Source organism: Tasmannia lanceolata, unplaced genomic scaffold (genome assembly GCF_043159265.1).
Source record: "Tasmannia lanceolata isolate RefF3 unplaced genomic scaffold, GAP_Taslan_0.1 ptg000013l, whole genome shotgun sequence".
Taxonomy (NCBI): domain Eukaryota; kingdom Viridiplantae; phylum Streptophyta; class Magnoliopsida; order Canellales; family Winteraceae; genus Tasmannia; species Tasmannia lanceolata.
Window position 1 is genome coordinate 10,914,449 of NW_027518690.1, and position 18,554 is coordinate 10,933,002.

Consider the following 18,554-nt stretch of genomic DNA (forward strand, 5'->3'; position numbering starts at 1 on the left):
GTCTCTAGATCCTCTAGAGCTTCAAGCACATTCAACTTCCAATAAATTTATTCCAACCATCTAAAACCTTCTTTGTAGGACTAGTAGTAGAGGTCATAATGCTCTTTTGAGCCAATGGACATGATATAAGGGTTTCCATACACACTTTCAGTAAAGATTGATCAAGTTTTTGACAACTCTCATATTCTTTCATATCAAGAGTGTCGTTAAGTATAAAAAAAAAGAAGAGTAGCTGTTTTTTTCTCTTAACATTTGTGTTTAGTTTCCAAGTTGTTTCATCAGAGACAACAGCATCACAAACAACCAATTTCATTTTTATTTTTTTTGCCTTGAAAAAATACAAACTCTTCAGTTCACTACTGCCATACCCGAAATACACCTGCATTTTGTACCTTCTCATCAAGAAATTTTCTATTCTAAAAAGAAATTTGAACATGCTTATTGATAGTTTCTCTCACACCAAGCTTAATATGCAGTCAAATCAAGCAGTAACTTTTGGCCACCTACCAAGCGATCGAGAGACGGCTTGCAACATTTACAAAACATAAAAAGATTGCATTTATTTTTCCTAAAATAGGCCCACGCCATTCTACCAAAATCATAAATAACAGCTAGTAGGATCTCTGCTTTTATGATATATCAAGGACCAATTGGTCAGTGCAGAGCAAGAAAAAAAAGTGTTCTATTATCTATATAAAATGGCATGGTTCATTCAAAAAAATTACTTTTAACAGCTTTCATTCAAGATGCATAAAACAAGCATTAACAATAGCTCTCTTCTAGCAATTCTTCTTACTCTAGAGAGAAATTAGATTCCCCATTTTATATTTTTCTTCTTACAGCTACCAAGAACATGCCAAATATGCAACACACAACTGGTCTAACTAACATGTGAAACATAATGATAGTATGGCTATGTTGAAGAGAAGGGAAAAACAAATAAAAAAAAACTTTGATTCCTACAAATAGGATTATGCCTACAATCAAGCCATGATACCTCCTGAAAAAAAAATCTATAAGATGATGAAGAAACACCCTACATTCAAGCTATTCTGGTTGAATAATGACTACCAAAAAAAGAAAGAAAAATAAATAGACAAATCTACGAAAAATCTGAAAGAAATTCAAGAAACATGAGAAGAAGAAAAAAAAAACTGAAATCTCTAATTACAAACTGCTGATACCTGCTGAAAATTAGCTTGAGCAAACGAATTTGCAGAGACGAGGTCAGATCACTTCAACAGATGATGAAGAAGAAAATCAAAATTGATTTCCTCTCTGCTTGGAACAAACTCGAAACCCTAATACTCGAAAAACACAGAGAAAATGGAGAAAAGAGAAGATTGAAGGATTTAGAGTTTCGAAAGTAGGGGAGAGTGTTGAATGTAGGATTTTTTTCACATCAAAATTGCTGATTATACGGGTATGTGTATTTCATGAAAATCGCATAATCGGATTGTTATTTATAAGCGATTGTTATACCAGCTTACAGAACACTCTTTTAAGGATAATCGATTGTTCGGTACAATCGACTATTTATAATCCCAACCGAATAGGGCCTATATGTAATAATCACCCATGATTTTTATGCATAATAGGATTTTATTGTTGAAAAGAACTCTAATGTTCGAGGTTGCGTGATTATACAACTTTCTAGCAATTAATCTTTGTTGAGGGTGAGTTGTTGAGGGTGAGGGGCAAGTTTATTGGAAGAAAAACCAATTGAGGAAAGGAAGAGAAAAAGATGTTTGGAAAAAGGGAAAGTGGAGAGCAGTAAGCTAAGCAATATTTACTTCATTTTTATGAAAATACCCGTCCTTTAAGACTTAATACAAGAAATATTTTGAGGGTATTTTAGTAAAAGGACTTCAGATCGTGACTATCCGTCAGAATTTTTTTGCCATGTCTGATCACGATTGACACCCCTACCTGTGTGGATCACGATCAGAAATTTTTCGAATCTTACAAAGAGGATCCAAAATATGTCCATGGATCCTTCTAATGTGCCTAGATCCTGTCTATTAAGGTTTGGATTCCACCCGTCTGGGTCTATTGACACCCCTACCTATTTGAATTGCAGAATTTCTTTTGAAAATGTTTGGAAGGGAAAAACATTTCTAAAATTTCTTAAAAGTTTCTTAAGCTTGAGAAAAAATAACTTGAACCAACCCTATTCATCTTTTACCTAGCGAGAGCTTCAATTCATGATAATATCCCATTAAATTAAGGGCAATGATAAATTCGCACCCCCTTAGGATAATTCACACTCCTTTATCGTGAATTATGTAGCAGAATTTAACGCTTTTTGACGTGAATTCAGGTTTAATGGGTGCGAATTATCCTATAGGGGTTGCGACACCCTAAATTAACCATAATCACATCATTCCCTTCTAAATCATCATGGGAAGAAGAAAAAAAATCCATCAGAAATGCTATTCTTGCAATCCAAACGTGCCCTAAGTATTATAAAAAGCATGCCCATACATCCTTATATGAACCCCTGTTAAACAGTGGGAGCAGAATAAAAACGGGGTTCTTATATGATGCACATGCATCAAAGAAAAGCCGACCTGGCCCAAGTTAAAACCCTCACTAGGCTATTCCCACAAAGGTGAGGCCAAGGGCAATTTTGATGGTTGACAAGATTCACAAATCAAATCACTACATGGGCTAGTGGTGGCCCAGGCCATCAAAAGGTCCCCATCACCACAACACCACATTCAAATGGGGTTTTGATCCTACTAGACTAGGCTTCCTATTTCTTCTACTTTCTATTTTTTCACCTCAATCTTCAAATTTTTAGAGAACAAAAGGACCAGACCCTATGCAGCATGTAAAGTACTAGAAATTTTTTTTTGTGATCTCCAACATTTTGAAGCCATGAAAGTCTACTTGGCAGTAGGATTGAGTTTCCCAAGATTGAAACTTGGATTACCATGTGTTTTGTAAGGAACTTACATAAAAGGTTTGTAGACCCATCTCTGATTGCACCAATGGAAGCAAAAACTGCAGCAATTGCAAACAGCTTGGGTGGTCCCTCATAAGTAATCAAAACCAAAAGACATAACTTGAGAGAAAACTATATAGAATAAGCAATGACAACTACCCAGCTTGGAAAAGAGGACTTCAATTTCCTTGAATCATCATCTAAATACTGATAGTATAGCGACGTCCACCCTCAGAGCCGCAGAACTGTTAGCCTGTAATGTTCATTAGAAGACATCAAAAAATCAGCATCAGCCACAACAGATGAAATGTTTGAAGAAAAAAAATTCACATAAGACCCTGTTTGGGGGGTTGCAAGAGAAATATTTATTGGAGGATTTTTTTTCTTAGGCCAAATTTGGCAACCATGAAAAATTATTTCATGGAATATACATGGGCCCAACTGTATGAGAGCGGCTGAGATGGAAGGAGAGGGAGGGAATTGAGTGACGGGAGTAGAGAGAGCATAAAAAATCTCTAAAAACTAATTAAAAGGAAATACCTATATAGAATTGGTTTTTTGTTTTCCTGATTTTTAGTAGCTTTTCATGCAACCCCTCGGCCTCTCCCTCTCAAGTCTCCATCTCCTGCATGCTTAGAGGAAAATGATATATTTATGACTTATTTAGAGATATCAGGTTTTTTTTTTTTTTTTTTTACACTGTAACCAAACAATGGAAAAACACATGAAATTCCATAAAACTTCATCTTTTCCACAAAATTCTTGCAATCCAAACAGGTCCACAAAATTCTTGCAATCCAAGCACGGCCTAAATGGAAAAGAAAAATGTAGTGGCTATATTGGCTGACATCCAATAAGCAGAAACCAATATATGGGATGTAATGAATACTTCACCTCTAACCAGAAGGTCCAGTTCTCATGGCTCCTTCCACCGAGTTTCAAGATGTACGATGGCAGATCACCATTCAGGAGCTGTATTGTAACAGTTCATTTTCGTCGCTGGAAAGACAAATCCATTGCCAATGACTATATTTCTTGTAGTGAATAATAATGTATCTACTAGCATCTTATTAAGTAATAAACCTCATTTCTTTTAATATATAGTCGATCCTTGCAAGTTGTAAAATATTAATATGAGATTTATTGTCTTTAGATCTGTTAGTTTATTATTAGGCCATATCTTTCCTTCTTTTTCTTTTAAATTGATCATTGTCTAATTTGCATCTCTATGCACATTAATGATGATAATCATCATCGGATACCCATTATAGTTGTTCACCGATTGTTAATGGTGCAATCTTTTGTTTTATGACTATAAATTGACTTTTTGGAGTCACATGTCGTATTTGTTGATTACTCGAGTTATGGTGATATGTGTGCATTTATTATATTTAGGGAGATGATATTTTCAACCCCTCCCCCCTGGTGCACCCCCATTATAACCTGATTTGACGTGAAAAGTGGGCAACTTTATGTCCAAATCATTCATTTGATGGGCCTTGACATAGATAGGGTGTGCCCAAAAAATCAGCTCCATCGGATCATCCTAACCCTTCAATCTGTGGACGAACCTTCAACTGGGGGGCCTACCTTATACAAATTGAAACTACAGAGGGTGTAGCTGTCAAGTTTTAAACTATAGGGGTAGAAGTGGATGTGTCAGAAACTAGAGGGGGTGTAAATGTAATTTTCCCTTTCTTTTTTAATTGCCTTTTGAGAGCTTTTTGGTAGGGCTGTAAATGAACCCAGACAGTCCGATGGACTTTCTATAACCGAAGTTAAATGGACAGGACCTAGACACACTAGTAGGATCCATGGACATATTTCGGATCCTGGTCATAGGATCTGAAAGAATTACCGATCGGATCCGGACAACTAATAAAAGCCCGCGGCATAGTCCTAAATCCGATATTTTTATATTATTTTATGAAAATACCCTCTAATTTTTATAACATTAAGAATTATTTCAAGGGTATTTTAGTAAAAATAAGCCACATCCCATGTTTTCTAAAAGCTTAAGCTGATGGAGAAGGCGTTATTTAATCTTTTATACTTTAACACTCCCCCTCACGTGTGGCCCTCTTTCTTTGGGTTGGCTTACACGTGGCACATGTGGCCCCCTTTTTGGGTTTGGCCGCTGCATGTGGATTTTGCTATCAAGGAGGTTTGAACCTAGGCATTTGCTCTGATACCATGTGAAACAACCAGTCACGTGTGGCCCCTCTTTCTTTGGGTCGGCCTACACGTGGCACATGTGGTCCCTTTTTTGGGTTTGGCCATTGCATGTGGATTTTGCTATCAAGGAGGTTTGAACCCCGGCATTTGCTCTGATACCATGTGTGAAACAACCAATTACTCCAAAAACTTAAGTTGTTAGGGAAGGCGTTATTTAATCTTTCATACTATAACACATCCATTTTTCCGAGCTATTTCTATTTATAGTGTTTTTCATTCTTCTGTCTCAATTCTTGAGTTGCCCTCTTCTCTTCCTTCTCTAGCCATTGACTTTAAGTCCCTAATCCGTTGTGACGTCGCCGCTGCAACTTGCCCTTGCCCTCTTTTGATAGTTTTAGCTGCATACAATGCAAGTATGATCTACTAGGACGCTCCCGATGGACTGTCTGATTTGAAATTGACTGTGACCGAGAAATGGGAAGTAGGATCCGAAGAGCTCTCCAAATCCGATCCGACCGATTAAGTGATTTGAATAGATCGTGACTGAGACATAGGTGGATCTGATCTGAAGTGAATCAGTTGACACCCCTGCTTTTTGGGGACTGTAATAACCTCTGACAACTCTTTAAATGCTAAAAGACAGGACGTGTAAGTGAAAATATCAAAACATGGCTGTACTGATATCATTTCCAAATATAAATAGGAAGCTCTTACAATTCCCCACTTCATTCCGCTTCTTCTATTGATATAAAAATCCCACTGAAGCATTCTATATATACAGAACAAAAACATCATCAATTATCCTGCAATATTCCATCATTATTCCGCGAAATGGCTTTCCGTGAAATTGCCCAGCAAAGCCCAAAACATTCGCAACATATTCAAATTATCCACTCCTAACCATTTCCAAAACACTTACTTTCGTTCTTGTTATTTTATAATTTATTCATTCATTATTTTTTCTTATATTTACCTTGTCTTTTCTGTCTCACCGTTACTCTCACATTCATATATCTATCATTCGTGTTGTTAGTAGAACATATGCAGAGCACAGATACTACGAAATACAAAATCCTAAACTTCTATTTCAAACAATTGATCAACACATGATGTATACAGCTTAATATCTGCTTTTATCTCTTAAAAACCCTACCCATGAAAAAAAAACTAATAAAAAAAATTTATGTGAGCTAAAATTCAAACATATGAATCATATTAAGCAATAGAATATCATGCAAAAACCACAAATCACCACACCGTACAACAAAGACCCTATTATCTCCACTAAAATATTTTGTTATAGAGAAAAAACAACTCCTACAATGGTTGAAGGCTTCCACTACCATAAATGAATCAAGCCTACTACGTCTCAAACAATTTCAGACCCCCTCTTACTCTTTTTTTTCAATTTATTTTCCAATTTATCTTCCCCATCATGCTCCATTCCTCACCCAAATCTCCTTTTAACTACTCTCTCCTCAATGGAATTGTAATTGAACGTTTTGAGATTGCATCTATGGTGGGAAATGAATCGATATGAGGACAATCCCAACGAAGTTTGCGATATTTTCTACCAAAAACCGAGGGGAACGTAACGACTGGAAAAAAAATTATGATGAAGGAAGACGAGGAAATACCGCATTTTGAATCGATAGAAAAAAAAATAAAAAAATACACTAACCACTGTCTATATATCCATATATATACCTAGTTATCTATTGGTAAATATGAATTTTGACTCATGAGACATTAATAGAATATATCAACACATCTGCTACAGACCAACACATATAATAGTATACATCAGCATATATGGAAATGATATCTTCACTCCCTCCATTGCCTTCTTTTGTACAGATGACATTTATGTGAAAAACAAAGTGAAAATAGGAAGCATGCTCTCTTATGCTACGTTTTGCTACCAGTGCATGAAATCCTTGAAAGCAGCTAAAAACTTATTTCAACTCGAGATTTTTTTTATCTATTTATTTGTATCTGGGATTCTGCTTCACAACACAGATGAATTTGCGCTAGCCCTATTAGTAAGGGTATATCCCAAGAACAGAAGAAAGTTGCAGATCTTTCGACACTAAACTCTCGGTGCCTGCTTCAATTCATATAATGCCTTATTCAATCTGCACACTAAACTCTCGGTGCCTGCTTCAATTGATAAGATATCCGTCTCGCACCCCCTTAATGTTGTTTTTATTGTCATTCATGCTGTTTTTTTGTTGTATCACGCTCCGCGTAAAAGAGCTTCACATCTCAATAACATCATACTTATGTGCATCATTAACCACTAGGATTGTAGAGCGGGTACTAATATTGTGGATCGATGCATTCCAGTTGAAAGTTGAAAGACTTGAAGTGACAAAGCTTTGGGTAAAAATAACACCCGGCACAGTTATTGCACACGAATCTGAAGGAAGAAAAATCGTTCGATTTATGAAGTACCTCTAATTTTTTGGAGTCCGTTCATCAAAGGGGCTGAATAGTAGGCATGAATCATAGTTCAAATATTTCTTGATTATACTCCTTGCTTCAGATATTAGAATGAATATCTGACGAGGCAACATGTTCTTCTCCTCAGAATTATCTATCATTCTCTGTATATATGGTATAAATCATCATATATTGAATTATCAGGAATAAAATCTGCACCCCTTCTTTAACAGCAGAACTCTATTTTTTATTAATCAATTCTCACCTGTCCAATTTCCTATTAGAAGCTACAACAATTCACAAAAAGCTGTATAACCCAAATCAAGCAAGTGTTTAATAAAATGGAGTGCCATTATCAAGCATTAATGTGCGAATATCACATTGAGCTTCTCCTAAACATTATAAATCTGCCCCTCTTGTGTGATATTTCACTCCACGGCGGGAAACAAGGGATGTTTCGCAAAATCCCCATCTAAAAGATCACCCCTTTCTCCCCTCCCTCCAAAAACCCTAGAAAATCCCTTTTCATGCCCTAATTTCATGGCTCTACCATTACAGCAGAAATTCATGCACGAAGAAGAGGATATTGATAACGGCACCCCAATAAGGTACCTCCCTCTTAGTGATCTCTACTCTGCAACATCTCCTTGCATCAATGCTAGTGGATCTTCCAATGTCATGTCTAAAAAGGTAAAAGCTCGAAAACTCATCGAACCCTCTGATTCAAACCCTGAAATTCCCCTTCAAAAACTCTCCCTCCTTGTTTACAAAAGACGCCCCAAAAAAATCCCTCGTATTTCTCCAAACAATCCCCTTGAATTGGAAAAATCGATAATCAATGAGGAGAATGAGAGAGGAATGAATGGTGATGATCGGTCTCAGATTTGTGAAGAAGGGGGAGAATTGGGTTCTCAAGATTGTATTATTTTTGAGGGTTTTGATGGTGCTGATGGGGAAGATGGAATTTTGGATTCGGTTATGGCTAAGAGTAATAATGTTAATAAGAAGAGGAAGAAGAGATCGAAATATGAACTGTTTAACTTGGGCGTGGAATCGAGTGATTTGCTAAATTTAGCTGGGCATTGGTCGAGGGGAATTCGAAGTCTCGATAATACGAATTCTGCTCGAACGAGGAAATGTGGGTTGTCAAACGATCCCCAGAAGAATTCTTCTGCGTTAGTTTCAGCGAAGAGATGGATTGGGTAAGTTCTTCATCTTTTTTTTTTTTCATAGTTCTCTTGTAGATTATGTTGAAGTATAAATGGTTAAATAACACTAATTCTAACAGCTTAAACTTTTGGAGTAATCAGTTGTTTCACATGGTATTGGAGTTATTGCCTCACGAACAGGTCCTGTGTTCAAAACCCAAATACTCCTTGAAAATCTACGTGTATGGCAAACCCGAAAAAGAGGGGCCACGCTCGAGGGGGGGGGTTGAAGAATAAATGATTAAATAACACCGATTCTAACGGCTTAAGCTTTTGGAGTAATTGGTTGTTTCACACGGATTACGGTTATGAAACAAACAATTACTCCAAAAGCTTAAGCCGTTAATGTTGGTGTTATCTAATCATTTATACTTCAATACTCCCCCTCGAGTGTGGCCCCTCTTTTTTGGGTTTGCCGTACACGTGGCACATCTGGACACTCTTTTTGGGCTGGCCATACACGTGGATTTTTAATATCAATGAGTTGTTGGGTTTTAAACCTAGGACCAGCCGTGAGGCTGTAGCTCTGATACCGTGTGAAACAACCAATTACTCAAGCTATGCCCATGTTCTTTTTTCACATGATCATAGTTCTCTTGTAGATTATTGCTTATTCATTACCCTAATTTGTGTGAAACAACCAATTACTCCAAAAGCTTAACCTGCTATAGTTGGTGTTATTTAATCATTTATACTTCAACACACCCCCTCGTGTGTGGCTCTTCTTTTTTGGGTGGATCATATGCTTTTCACATCTGGCCCCTCTTTTGGGTTGACCGTACACGTGGATTTTTAGTATCAAGGAGTTGTTGAGTTTTGAGTCCAGGACCTGCCGCGAGGCAATAGCTCTGATACCATGTGAAACAAGCAACTGCTCCAAAGTTCAAGCTGTTCGAGTTAGTGTTATTTAACATTTATACTTCAACAATCTGTTTGCAAGAATTTAATTTAGGATGCTCCTATGCTTCCCATTCCTTGTTTTGAACCAAAGTAATGGAGGGGCACATTGGTTAGCAATGTTGGTGTGGTCAACTTGTTGAAGTATAAATGATTAAAGAACACAAACTCAAACAGCTTGAGCTTTTGGAGTAATTGGTTGTTTCACATGGTATCAGAGCTATTGCTTCACGGTAGGTCCTGGGTTCAAAACCCAACAACTCCTTGATATTAAAAATCCACATGTATGACCAACCCAAAAGAGGGGCCACACTTGAGGGGGAGCATTGAAGTATGAATGATTAAATAACACCAACTCTAACAACTTAAGCTTTTCGAGTAATTGGTCGTTCCACACAATTATGTTTACTATTGGAAGATAAATCTTATTTGTCTTTGGTGCAGGTTGAGTTTTGAAGATGTTGATCCAAGGGCATTCATTGGTCTACAATGCAAGGTAAGTTTTCTTTGGCATTGTTTGTTTTAATTTTTATGCTTTCTATACTTAGGTTTATTGATTTAAAAAATCATATCGGAAGCTTGTACATAAAATTTAAACTGGAAAATGCAGGTGCACTGGCCATTGGATGACGCATGGTATACTGGTCGTGTCACTGGGTATAATTCAGAGACTCAAGAACATGACGTATGATTCTTCCATCACCTGGACGTTGTTTTAAATTTGTGTTTATGCTGTGAATTCCATACTTTTACATTTTATCAATATATACATATGAATGCATTTATAGACAATGCGTTGTTGAAGCTAGACATTAATACATTTAAAAAAAAAAAAAAACTGCAGATTAAATATGATGATGGTGATGGTGAAAGTCTGATTCTTTCGGGTGAGAAGATGAGATTTTATCTCTCCCGTGAGGAAATCCACCGTCTGAACTTGAAATGCAGTTTTCCAAACACAGAGAAGAAAGGACCAGATGTTGATGAGATGCTTGTTTTGGCTGCTGATTTTGTTGAATGTCCAGAACTCGAACCCGGTGATATTGTGTGGGCAAAACTTTCAGGTGTGTTAGGGAATGTTCTCACTTTAAAGTCTGATGAGACATTATTTATGATATCTTCATTTTGGTGGCACTCATAACTCAAATTCCATCCTTGCATTGTATATAAAATGTATGCCAATTTTAAAAGGCGGAGTTCTCTTTACTGTTGGTGATTCTACTGCTGAAATAGGTTGTCAGGCTAATACAATCAATGAGACCATGAAAACCTCCCATCGCTATAAGCCCATACTGGTAGCTAGGTTCCAAACCAAAGTACAAAAAACAGCTGATCCATATAGGTTATCTGGTTCTATTTTGATTCTCACTGCCTTGAACATTTGCAAACTGCTTCTCTTGTCGCAGTCATACTTTTTTTAAACTTTGATTAGTATTAATGGGATTGTGGGAAAGGCGCATGGGATGATGAGTTGGATCGAGTTGAGTTGTCCCAGATGATAATGGTGAGGGTATTTGCAGATGCTACGAAGTGATGAATGAAATGGAGACACAGTTATGGTTTTTTTTTTTTGAATGGTACACAGTTATGGTTCTTGCACTTCCTTATGCTGTAAGATAGATGCAAGTTTCTAGTGGATCTTTCTCCGACTCTTATGTAGGCAGTTTTTAAAGGAGATTCATAAGCAGAAGAGTCTTGAACCAAGAAAATGAAAAATTGGACAAAGGCAATGGGTGAAGAAAGAACAAGTGCTCTCCGAACCAAGCTAGGTAGTCTCCTATCATTAGGCTCACCAACCAACCTGACTTGAATACTGAAAAATGTCTACTGGATACGATATTGGTATCTAATATGGCGAGTATTCAGTATGGAGACACCTCAAGGCCCATACATCCTTTCAAAGAAACTGATAGAAGTTTCTTATCCATCACCTGGACTCTCCAATGTTTTGATGGAGCTGAGTATTCAATTTCCTTTTTGTACTGATTAGAAGGATTTAGGTATCTCAGCTTGACATCGATTCTTCATGATCAGATGCCTGATAGGGTGTCAGCTTCTGGAGTTGAACTTCTTTGTGGTTGTAGGCAGGATTAGAGGAGTTGTTAGCAAAGTTGTTTCATTTTTCTTCTATATTTACTTCATATTGTATATTTTGTTAGGAATGCACGGGCCTTGTGCAGTAAACTCCCCAATGGGCGATCGCCTGTCGTCGTAAAGTAGTCCCCGGGAAGATTTCGGGAAGAGGGGTAGTCTTGTGCGTACGCATAACATTTCTGGTCCAACCCGCCCAACCCAACTAAGAACCTAACTTGACAGACGCATCTTTTTTTGGGTGGGCTTCGAGTAGTGGGTACCCTGTAGGGCCATGACCCGCCTACTTGGATCTTCTATGGATATTCAGGAAGGGGCGCTCCTAGGTGTGTGTAGGGGGGTGTGTTTGTTCGCAAACATTGATTCCTCATCAAGTCAATTTGGGGGGTGTGAACACACTTGTGCCAATTCGGGTAACGGCTACAAGGGAGAAATAGAAGGAAACTGTCATGGACCAAGGATGGACGTAAACTCTTAAGCTACTAAGGCTAGGGAAATCATCCAGGTCTTATTGTGAAACAAGACAAACTCTTAGGCTACCGAGGCTAGGGATGGTCATCCAGGTCTTATTGCGAATCAGAAGAGCTGCCCCGTCACAGCATGCAGGTTGGTTCCTCTGTCGTTGCTGGGGAGCTCTTGGTGAGGAGACCGTAGGATGAGATGCTAAAACAAACGGATGGGGAGGATCAACATTTATTTGGTCCCCTTCAAAGAAATGCTGGAGGGTAGAGCTCGACAGAGGGTTTGTAAATAGGGCAGGGGCCCATCCTTAAGGTTCAGATGAGAAAAGGGGGGGGGGTGTCCCTTTATGCATGCATGCACCTCCGTACAAGTGCTGCTTACAAGTTTCGACTAGGATGATTGGGAAAGATCAAACCAATGTGGCTGTTAGCCGTATGCTGAAGCTCGAGATGGAGCCTTATGCTGCGGAAGCCTCACGTACGGTTCCCTAAGAATGGAGTGATTACCCACTGGTGCTTCAACCAACCACCACAGTTCAATTCCGCTTTGGGGCCACCCCGTACTCTACCATTATTATTGGGGTATGGGGCATGGTTCTAAATTTCGACCGAAATCCGAAATTTCCGTGGGCGAAATTCCAAATTTCGGTCCGAAATTTCGATTAAATGCCATTTTTTATTAAAAAAAAAATTGTTACAAAATTTCGGCTGAAATTTCGAGCCAAAATACCAAATTTCGGCCTGAAATTTCGGATTTCGGTGGGGTCTGAAATCAGTTCTGAAACTGAAATTTAAAACCTTGGGATGGGGTCTGAGACAAAGAAAGATCAAGGCAGCATATCAGGTTTTCCTATATCCTTCAGTTGGATATGTTTTTATGTATTAGCTATTCTGTTGATTCTTCACAAAACAGGTCCCACGCATTTACAAAACTCATTAACCACAGCACGTAGTCAGCGACGCCAAATCTTTCTATGGATTGCTTCCTTCGCTTCTATCTCTGTCAAAGTGCCTTTGGTACCAGTTCATATTTACCATATGTATGAGAGCTTCCTTAATGTTAAAACCATCAACTAGGTTGGAGATTGGAGGATGGTTACTTGTAGCAGGTTTCTCTGTTGAGACCAGTAGGAGGGCCGGGGAGCCTGTTGATGGTGTTTTCGTGTTGAATTTTGATGGAAGGTCCATGGACAAGGTGGGGTTGGTTTATGCCTGGCTTTTAGGTATCATGAATGCTAACATTGCAAAGGCGCATGTGTTGTTTGAAGGTGTAAGGCTTTTTTCTGGCTCGCCTGATTTGCTGTTTGTGAAAGGTGATTTTCTTCATGCTATTTGTCAGGTGAGTATTGAGTGCCCCGTTCCCTACTGACTTGTGGATCTTTTAACTGAGATTTACGATTAAGACAACAAATGGTGGGCTCCTTTCATCATATTCATAGAGAGGGGAATAACTCGCTCGCTAAAAATGGTGCAATCCTTCATTATTATTTTCCATTCTCCTTCTCTGTTGTGATGATCTCAAACTTTGTACCTACTGATATTGTTATCTTTTTCTTCAATAAGACTTTTATTTGTAAGAAGGAAAAAAAGGAGTAGCGATAAAGAGTGAAAAAGGACTCTCCCCGTTTTGGTCACTTAACCTTAAGTTTCAAGAGATTTAGCAAGTTTTTTCTGCCTATGTTGATGAAAGAAATTGTTAGACAAGTAGATTCACATCTCTAATAGTTTACAGACCCATGTTCATGGAGCATGATCATTCACATTTCAGAAGAAAAAAAGGGAAGGAATTATTTTTGAAAATAAAATCTATTGGAACTAATTGCTCATTGATGATTTGATGGAGCTTATGACCCTTCGGTACTGTTATATTTAGTTTTTTTTGCACTCCCATAAATCCCAATGATCTATATTTTCATCTTAGCATCTTATAATAATATATTTTGGTGACTCTGGTTATGTGTTTTACAGGGCATGCCATGTGGCCAGCAGTTGTTATTGCTGAATCACATGTTGATGCTTGTGGAGGTCTAAAGGCAAATAGGGGAGAGAGATCTGTTGCTGTGCAGTTTTTTGGGACCCATGATTTTGCAAGGTTTGTTACAGTTCTGGAGAAGATGTGGTAGCACCATGGTTTTAAATTTCGGCCGAAATACCGAAATTTTGGATTTCGGTTGGGACCGAAACCGAAATGCACAAAACCCGAAATTTCGGATCTTTCCCAAATTTCGATTGAATCTGAAAAATCAATTTTTTCTAGACATTACTATTTTTCCGAAATTTCAGCCAAAATCACAGAAATTTCGAAATAAAAAAGTTATTCATTTTTCCCCAAATTTCGGCCGAAATTTGGGGCCGAAACTGAAACCAAAATTTAAAACCTTGGCTAGCACTCTACTGTCAAATTGTGGTTTTAGTATTGTTTTGTTTCTATTGAAGTATACAAGATTTGTTTCCTTAGGCTGCTATTGAAAAGGCTTATTTCTTTTGGAATGAATGGTTCTGTGCATGACTTTATTGCATTTCTTTTTTTAGGATCATCTTATTCTTACGACTCTCCTGTTTTGATTGCTCAGGATTCATGTAAAACAAACCATGCCATTTCTCACGGGCCTGCTTTCTTCCTTCCATTTGAAGTGCAACAAAACAAATTTTTGTCGAAGCTTAGAAGAAGCAAAGATGTATGGACTTATAAGGGTTGACGTTTTCTTTATCTAGAAAAATAGTTAAGCTTCATGTTGGAAAGGAAAAAAGGTCTTCTGGTTCATAGGGCATGCGATGGGATAAGCTCATTACCTTCGTATCATTAGATTTAGTAGAGTTTATCCAAATTTCACTATGTTCATTTCAGATATTAGTTTTATTGTTAATTCGTATTGATCTTGAGATCAATCCTGAAAATTGTTTCCTTTGATTATCTTTATCATTTGCCGTGGCAAATATTTTCTTTTGCTCATCAGTGTTTTTCATTAACTTTTTAATGAATTTGAAGTGCTTTATCTAAAATCGTTTTCCATACGCATTTCTTTCACAGATGTGCTCTTTTCTGTGTGATGACCTGACTTTGGATCCTTTCTTCTGATTTTTGTTATTGAAATAAAAGTAACATAACTTCTGGTTGCATTTTGTGCCTCTTGTGTAGTTTTATGTCAAGAATGCTGTAGGAAATGTTTTTTCTTGATTGTTCTGAATTTATTTTGCTCAGCAACTTTGTTTTAATTCTCCATCTATACAAGTTTAGTTTCTTTTTAACTTCATAGTTAACCACTGTTCACAGCTCCAAATAAACTCCTAATGTATTTTCTTTAATAACTTTTAGTATCAAGGTGAGCGGCACATATTATATGCATAAATTGACTCCCACAATAATACATATCTATCAGATGGGTTATGATAAGGTTTTATGTTTCCACCATAGCTATGAGGATCACTCAACTTTCCTTGAATATTGTAAATTGTATAAGAAACAAAAAATAGAGGTGAAGAGCAAGGAAAGTAAAGTGAAGTTAATAGGTTTTCTAATTGAAAACAGGACTGCTCTCCCCGTTTTATATACTGTGCATAGCATAAGTGGGGCCCCTTCACATTAAGTCCTTTAAAGACACAAATGATGGGCCCCACTTCATTGCATCATTATAACACTCCCCTTAAGCTGGAGTGTATGTATCAATAATATCTAACTCGGAACAAATATGTGTGCTTTGACTTACGGAATATGCTAGATGGTATTGTGAATTCACATGCGCCGTAGATATTTCCCCATCCATGACTTTCTTTCTTACGAAATGACAATCCATTTTGATGTGTTTTGTACTCTCATAGAACACTGAAATGCTGGCAATATGTGAGGCAACATGATTGTCACAAAATAATTTGACTAGACGATCGCACATTAAGTCGTATTAAAGACATAAGTGATGGTCATTAAAAAAAAAGACAGAAATGATGAGCCCACTTCATTGCATCATTATAACACTCCCCTTAAGCTGGAGTTTATATATCAGTAATACCCAACTAGGAACAAATATGCGTGCTCTGACTTAGGAAATATGCTAGCTGGTATTGTGATTTCACATGCGACATAGATATTTTCCCGTCCATGTCTTTCTTTCTTACGAAATGACAATCCATTACGATGTGTTTTGATATCTTATAGAACACTGAAATGCTGGCAATATGTGAGGCAACTTGATTGTCACAAAATAATTTGACTATACGGTCAACAGTAAAACCAATCACCTGAAGTAAAATCTTCAATCACATCAACTCACAAGCCGTGCTAGCCATAACTTAATACTCTGCCTTTGAACTAGATCTCGCAACCACACTTTGCTTTTGATTTCTCCACGTTACCATGTTACCCCAACGAAGGTACAATAGCCAGTAATGGATATCCCGTCTGAAGGAGAGCCAGCCCAATAAACATCAATGTACCTCTCAATTCGCCTTATACGACATCCCCTGACCAAGAGCACCTTTAAGGTATCTCAATAAGCGAATCACAACTTCCTAATATGGTACACACGGAATGTGCATAAACTGGCCTATCATACTAACTGTGAACGCGATGTTTTGTCTGGTAATGGTTAGGTAGATGAGTCTACCAACCAACCTTCTGTATCTTCCTAAATCTTCAAATTGTTCTTCTTGATCAAACATTGGGCTCTTGGTCAACCGTGGGCTTGTTATTGGGATCTATAGATGTGTCTACTAGTCTTGTCTTGCCTCTAAGAGACCGGTTTCTTTATTTGAATCTAGTACATACTTTCTTTGGGAAATATTAATACCGACTTGATTGAGCCACCTCGATACCCACAAAATATTGAAGTTTCCCAAGATCCTTTGCATGGAAGTGTCATTGAAGAAACATTTTAATTCCTAAATGCCTTTGTTGTCTCTACCCGTGATTGCAATATAATCGACGTAGGCCACCAACATTATTTTACCTTAGTGTTCTTGCTAAACACTGCATGTTCTTCTTGATCAACCATGGGCTCTTGGTCAACCATGGGCTTGTTATTGGGATCTATAGGTGTGTCTACTAGTTTTGCCTCTAAGAGACCGGTTTCTTCATTTGAATCTAGTGCATACTTTCTTTGGGAAATATTAATACTGACTTGATTGAGCCACTTCAATACCCACAAAATATTGAAGTTTCCCAAGATCCTTTGCATGGAAGTGCCATTGAAGAAACATTTTAATTCCTAAATGCCTTTGTTGTCTCTACCCGTGATCGCAATATAATTGACGTAGGCCACCAACATTATTTTATCTTAATGTTCTTGCTAAACACTGCATTTTCTTCTTGATTAACCATGGGGGGCTCTTGGTCAACCATGGGCTTGTTATTGGATCTATAGGTGTGTCTACTAGTCTTGCCTCTAAGAGTCCGGTTTCTTCATTCGAATATAGTGCATACTTTCTTTGGGAAATATTATTATCGACTTGATTGAGCCACCTCAATACCCACAAAATACTGAAGTTTCCCAAGATCCTTTGCATGGAAGTGTCATTGAAAAAACATTTTAAGTCCTAAATACCTTTTGTTGTGTCTACGTGTGTTCGCAATATAATTGATGTAGGCCACCAAACTTATTTTACCTTAACGTTCTTGCTAAACACTGCATGGTCAACTTGACACCTCCTTAGCTCAAACCAAGGTTGCCAGGGCGGGAAGTGAAAGCGGGAAGCGAAGGCTCTTAGGAAGGTGGGAAGCGGGAAGTGTAAGGGTCGAAGAATATTTTTTAATAGTTAAAAATTAAAAAAAGTAAAAAATAAAAAATATAAGAAATAATTATATGAACCAAATATAAAAAATCACCTTTCATTAAAAGATCCAACATTTACTTAAAAGAAAAATCACTACCAGCTGAAATGCCTGTGTTGACCAATGTGTTGACAGGTGCATAACCAGATGAAAAATTTTTAGAGACCAAATTATGAGATTTTTTTACCGGACTTATGTGATTTAATAATGTTTGGACATGATAGAATTTATGAATTTTTAAAATTGGAAAAATACTCCATTGGAAGTTAAGATTTTGATCGGACTCGTTTTTTCGAATTTTGTACTAGAACTGGAAAGTTGACTTTTTATCCTTCTAGATTTGGGTCTTGAAACTATTTTCAATAGATTCAAATGGGGGTTATTCCCTTATTTACATGTAAATCTTAACTAAGTGGACAATAAAAATAGTAAAGACATTTATTTAAATGTCTTTACACGTAAATACTAAGAAGAGGAAATAGGAAGAGAAGAGGACCAGCAAGAGACAAGGAGGGTAGAAAACTTTTGAAGTCTTAACTGCCCATTTGATAGGATACGCGCTTCCCAAA

General features: G+C 37.5%; 1 protein-coding gene across 2 annotated transcripts in view; it reads left to right on the forward strand.

Annotated features, from left to right (window-relative positions):
- Positions 1-7,971: 7,971 nt before the first annotated feature.
- The window catches only part of LOC143889771 (histone-lysine N-methyltransferase TRX1-like), a 42,646-nt gene continuing 32,063 nt past the window's right edge, over positions 7,972-18,554 (forward strand). For both annotated transcript variants that reach the window (XR_013254931.1, XM_077394120.1), the window contains exons 1-6: positions 7,972-8,766; positions 10,114-10,165; positions 10,280-10,354; positions 10,514-10,733; positions 14,190-14,313; positions 14,795-14,899. Coding sequence is in view for 1 of the 2 variants with exons in the window: in XM_077394120.1 (XP_077250235.1) it covers positions 8,105-8,766; positions 10,114-10,165; positions 10,280-10,354; positions 10,514-10,733; positions 14,190-14,313; positions 14,795-14,899 (1,238 nt within the window). In the remaining variant the exon portion in view is untranslated. The remainder of the gene's footprint in view (positions 8,767-10,113; positions 10,166-10,279; positions 10,355-10,513; positions 10,734-14,189; positions 14,314-14,794; positions 14,900-18,554) is intronic.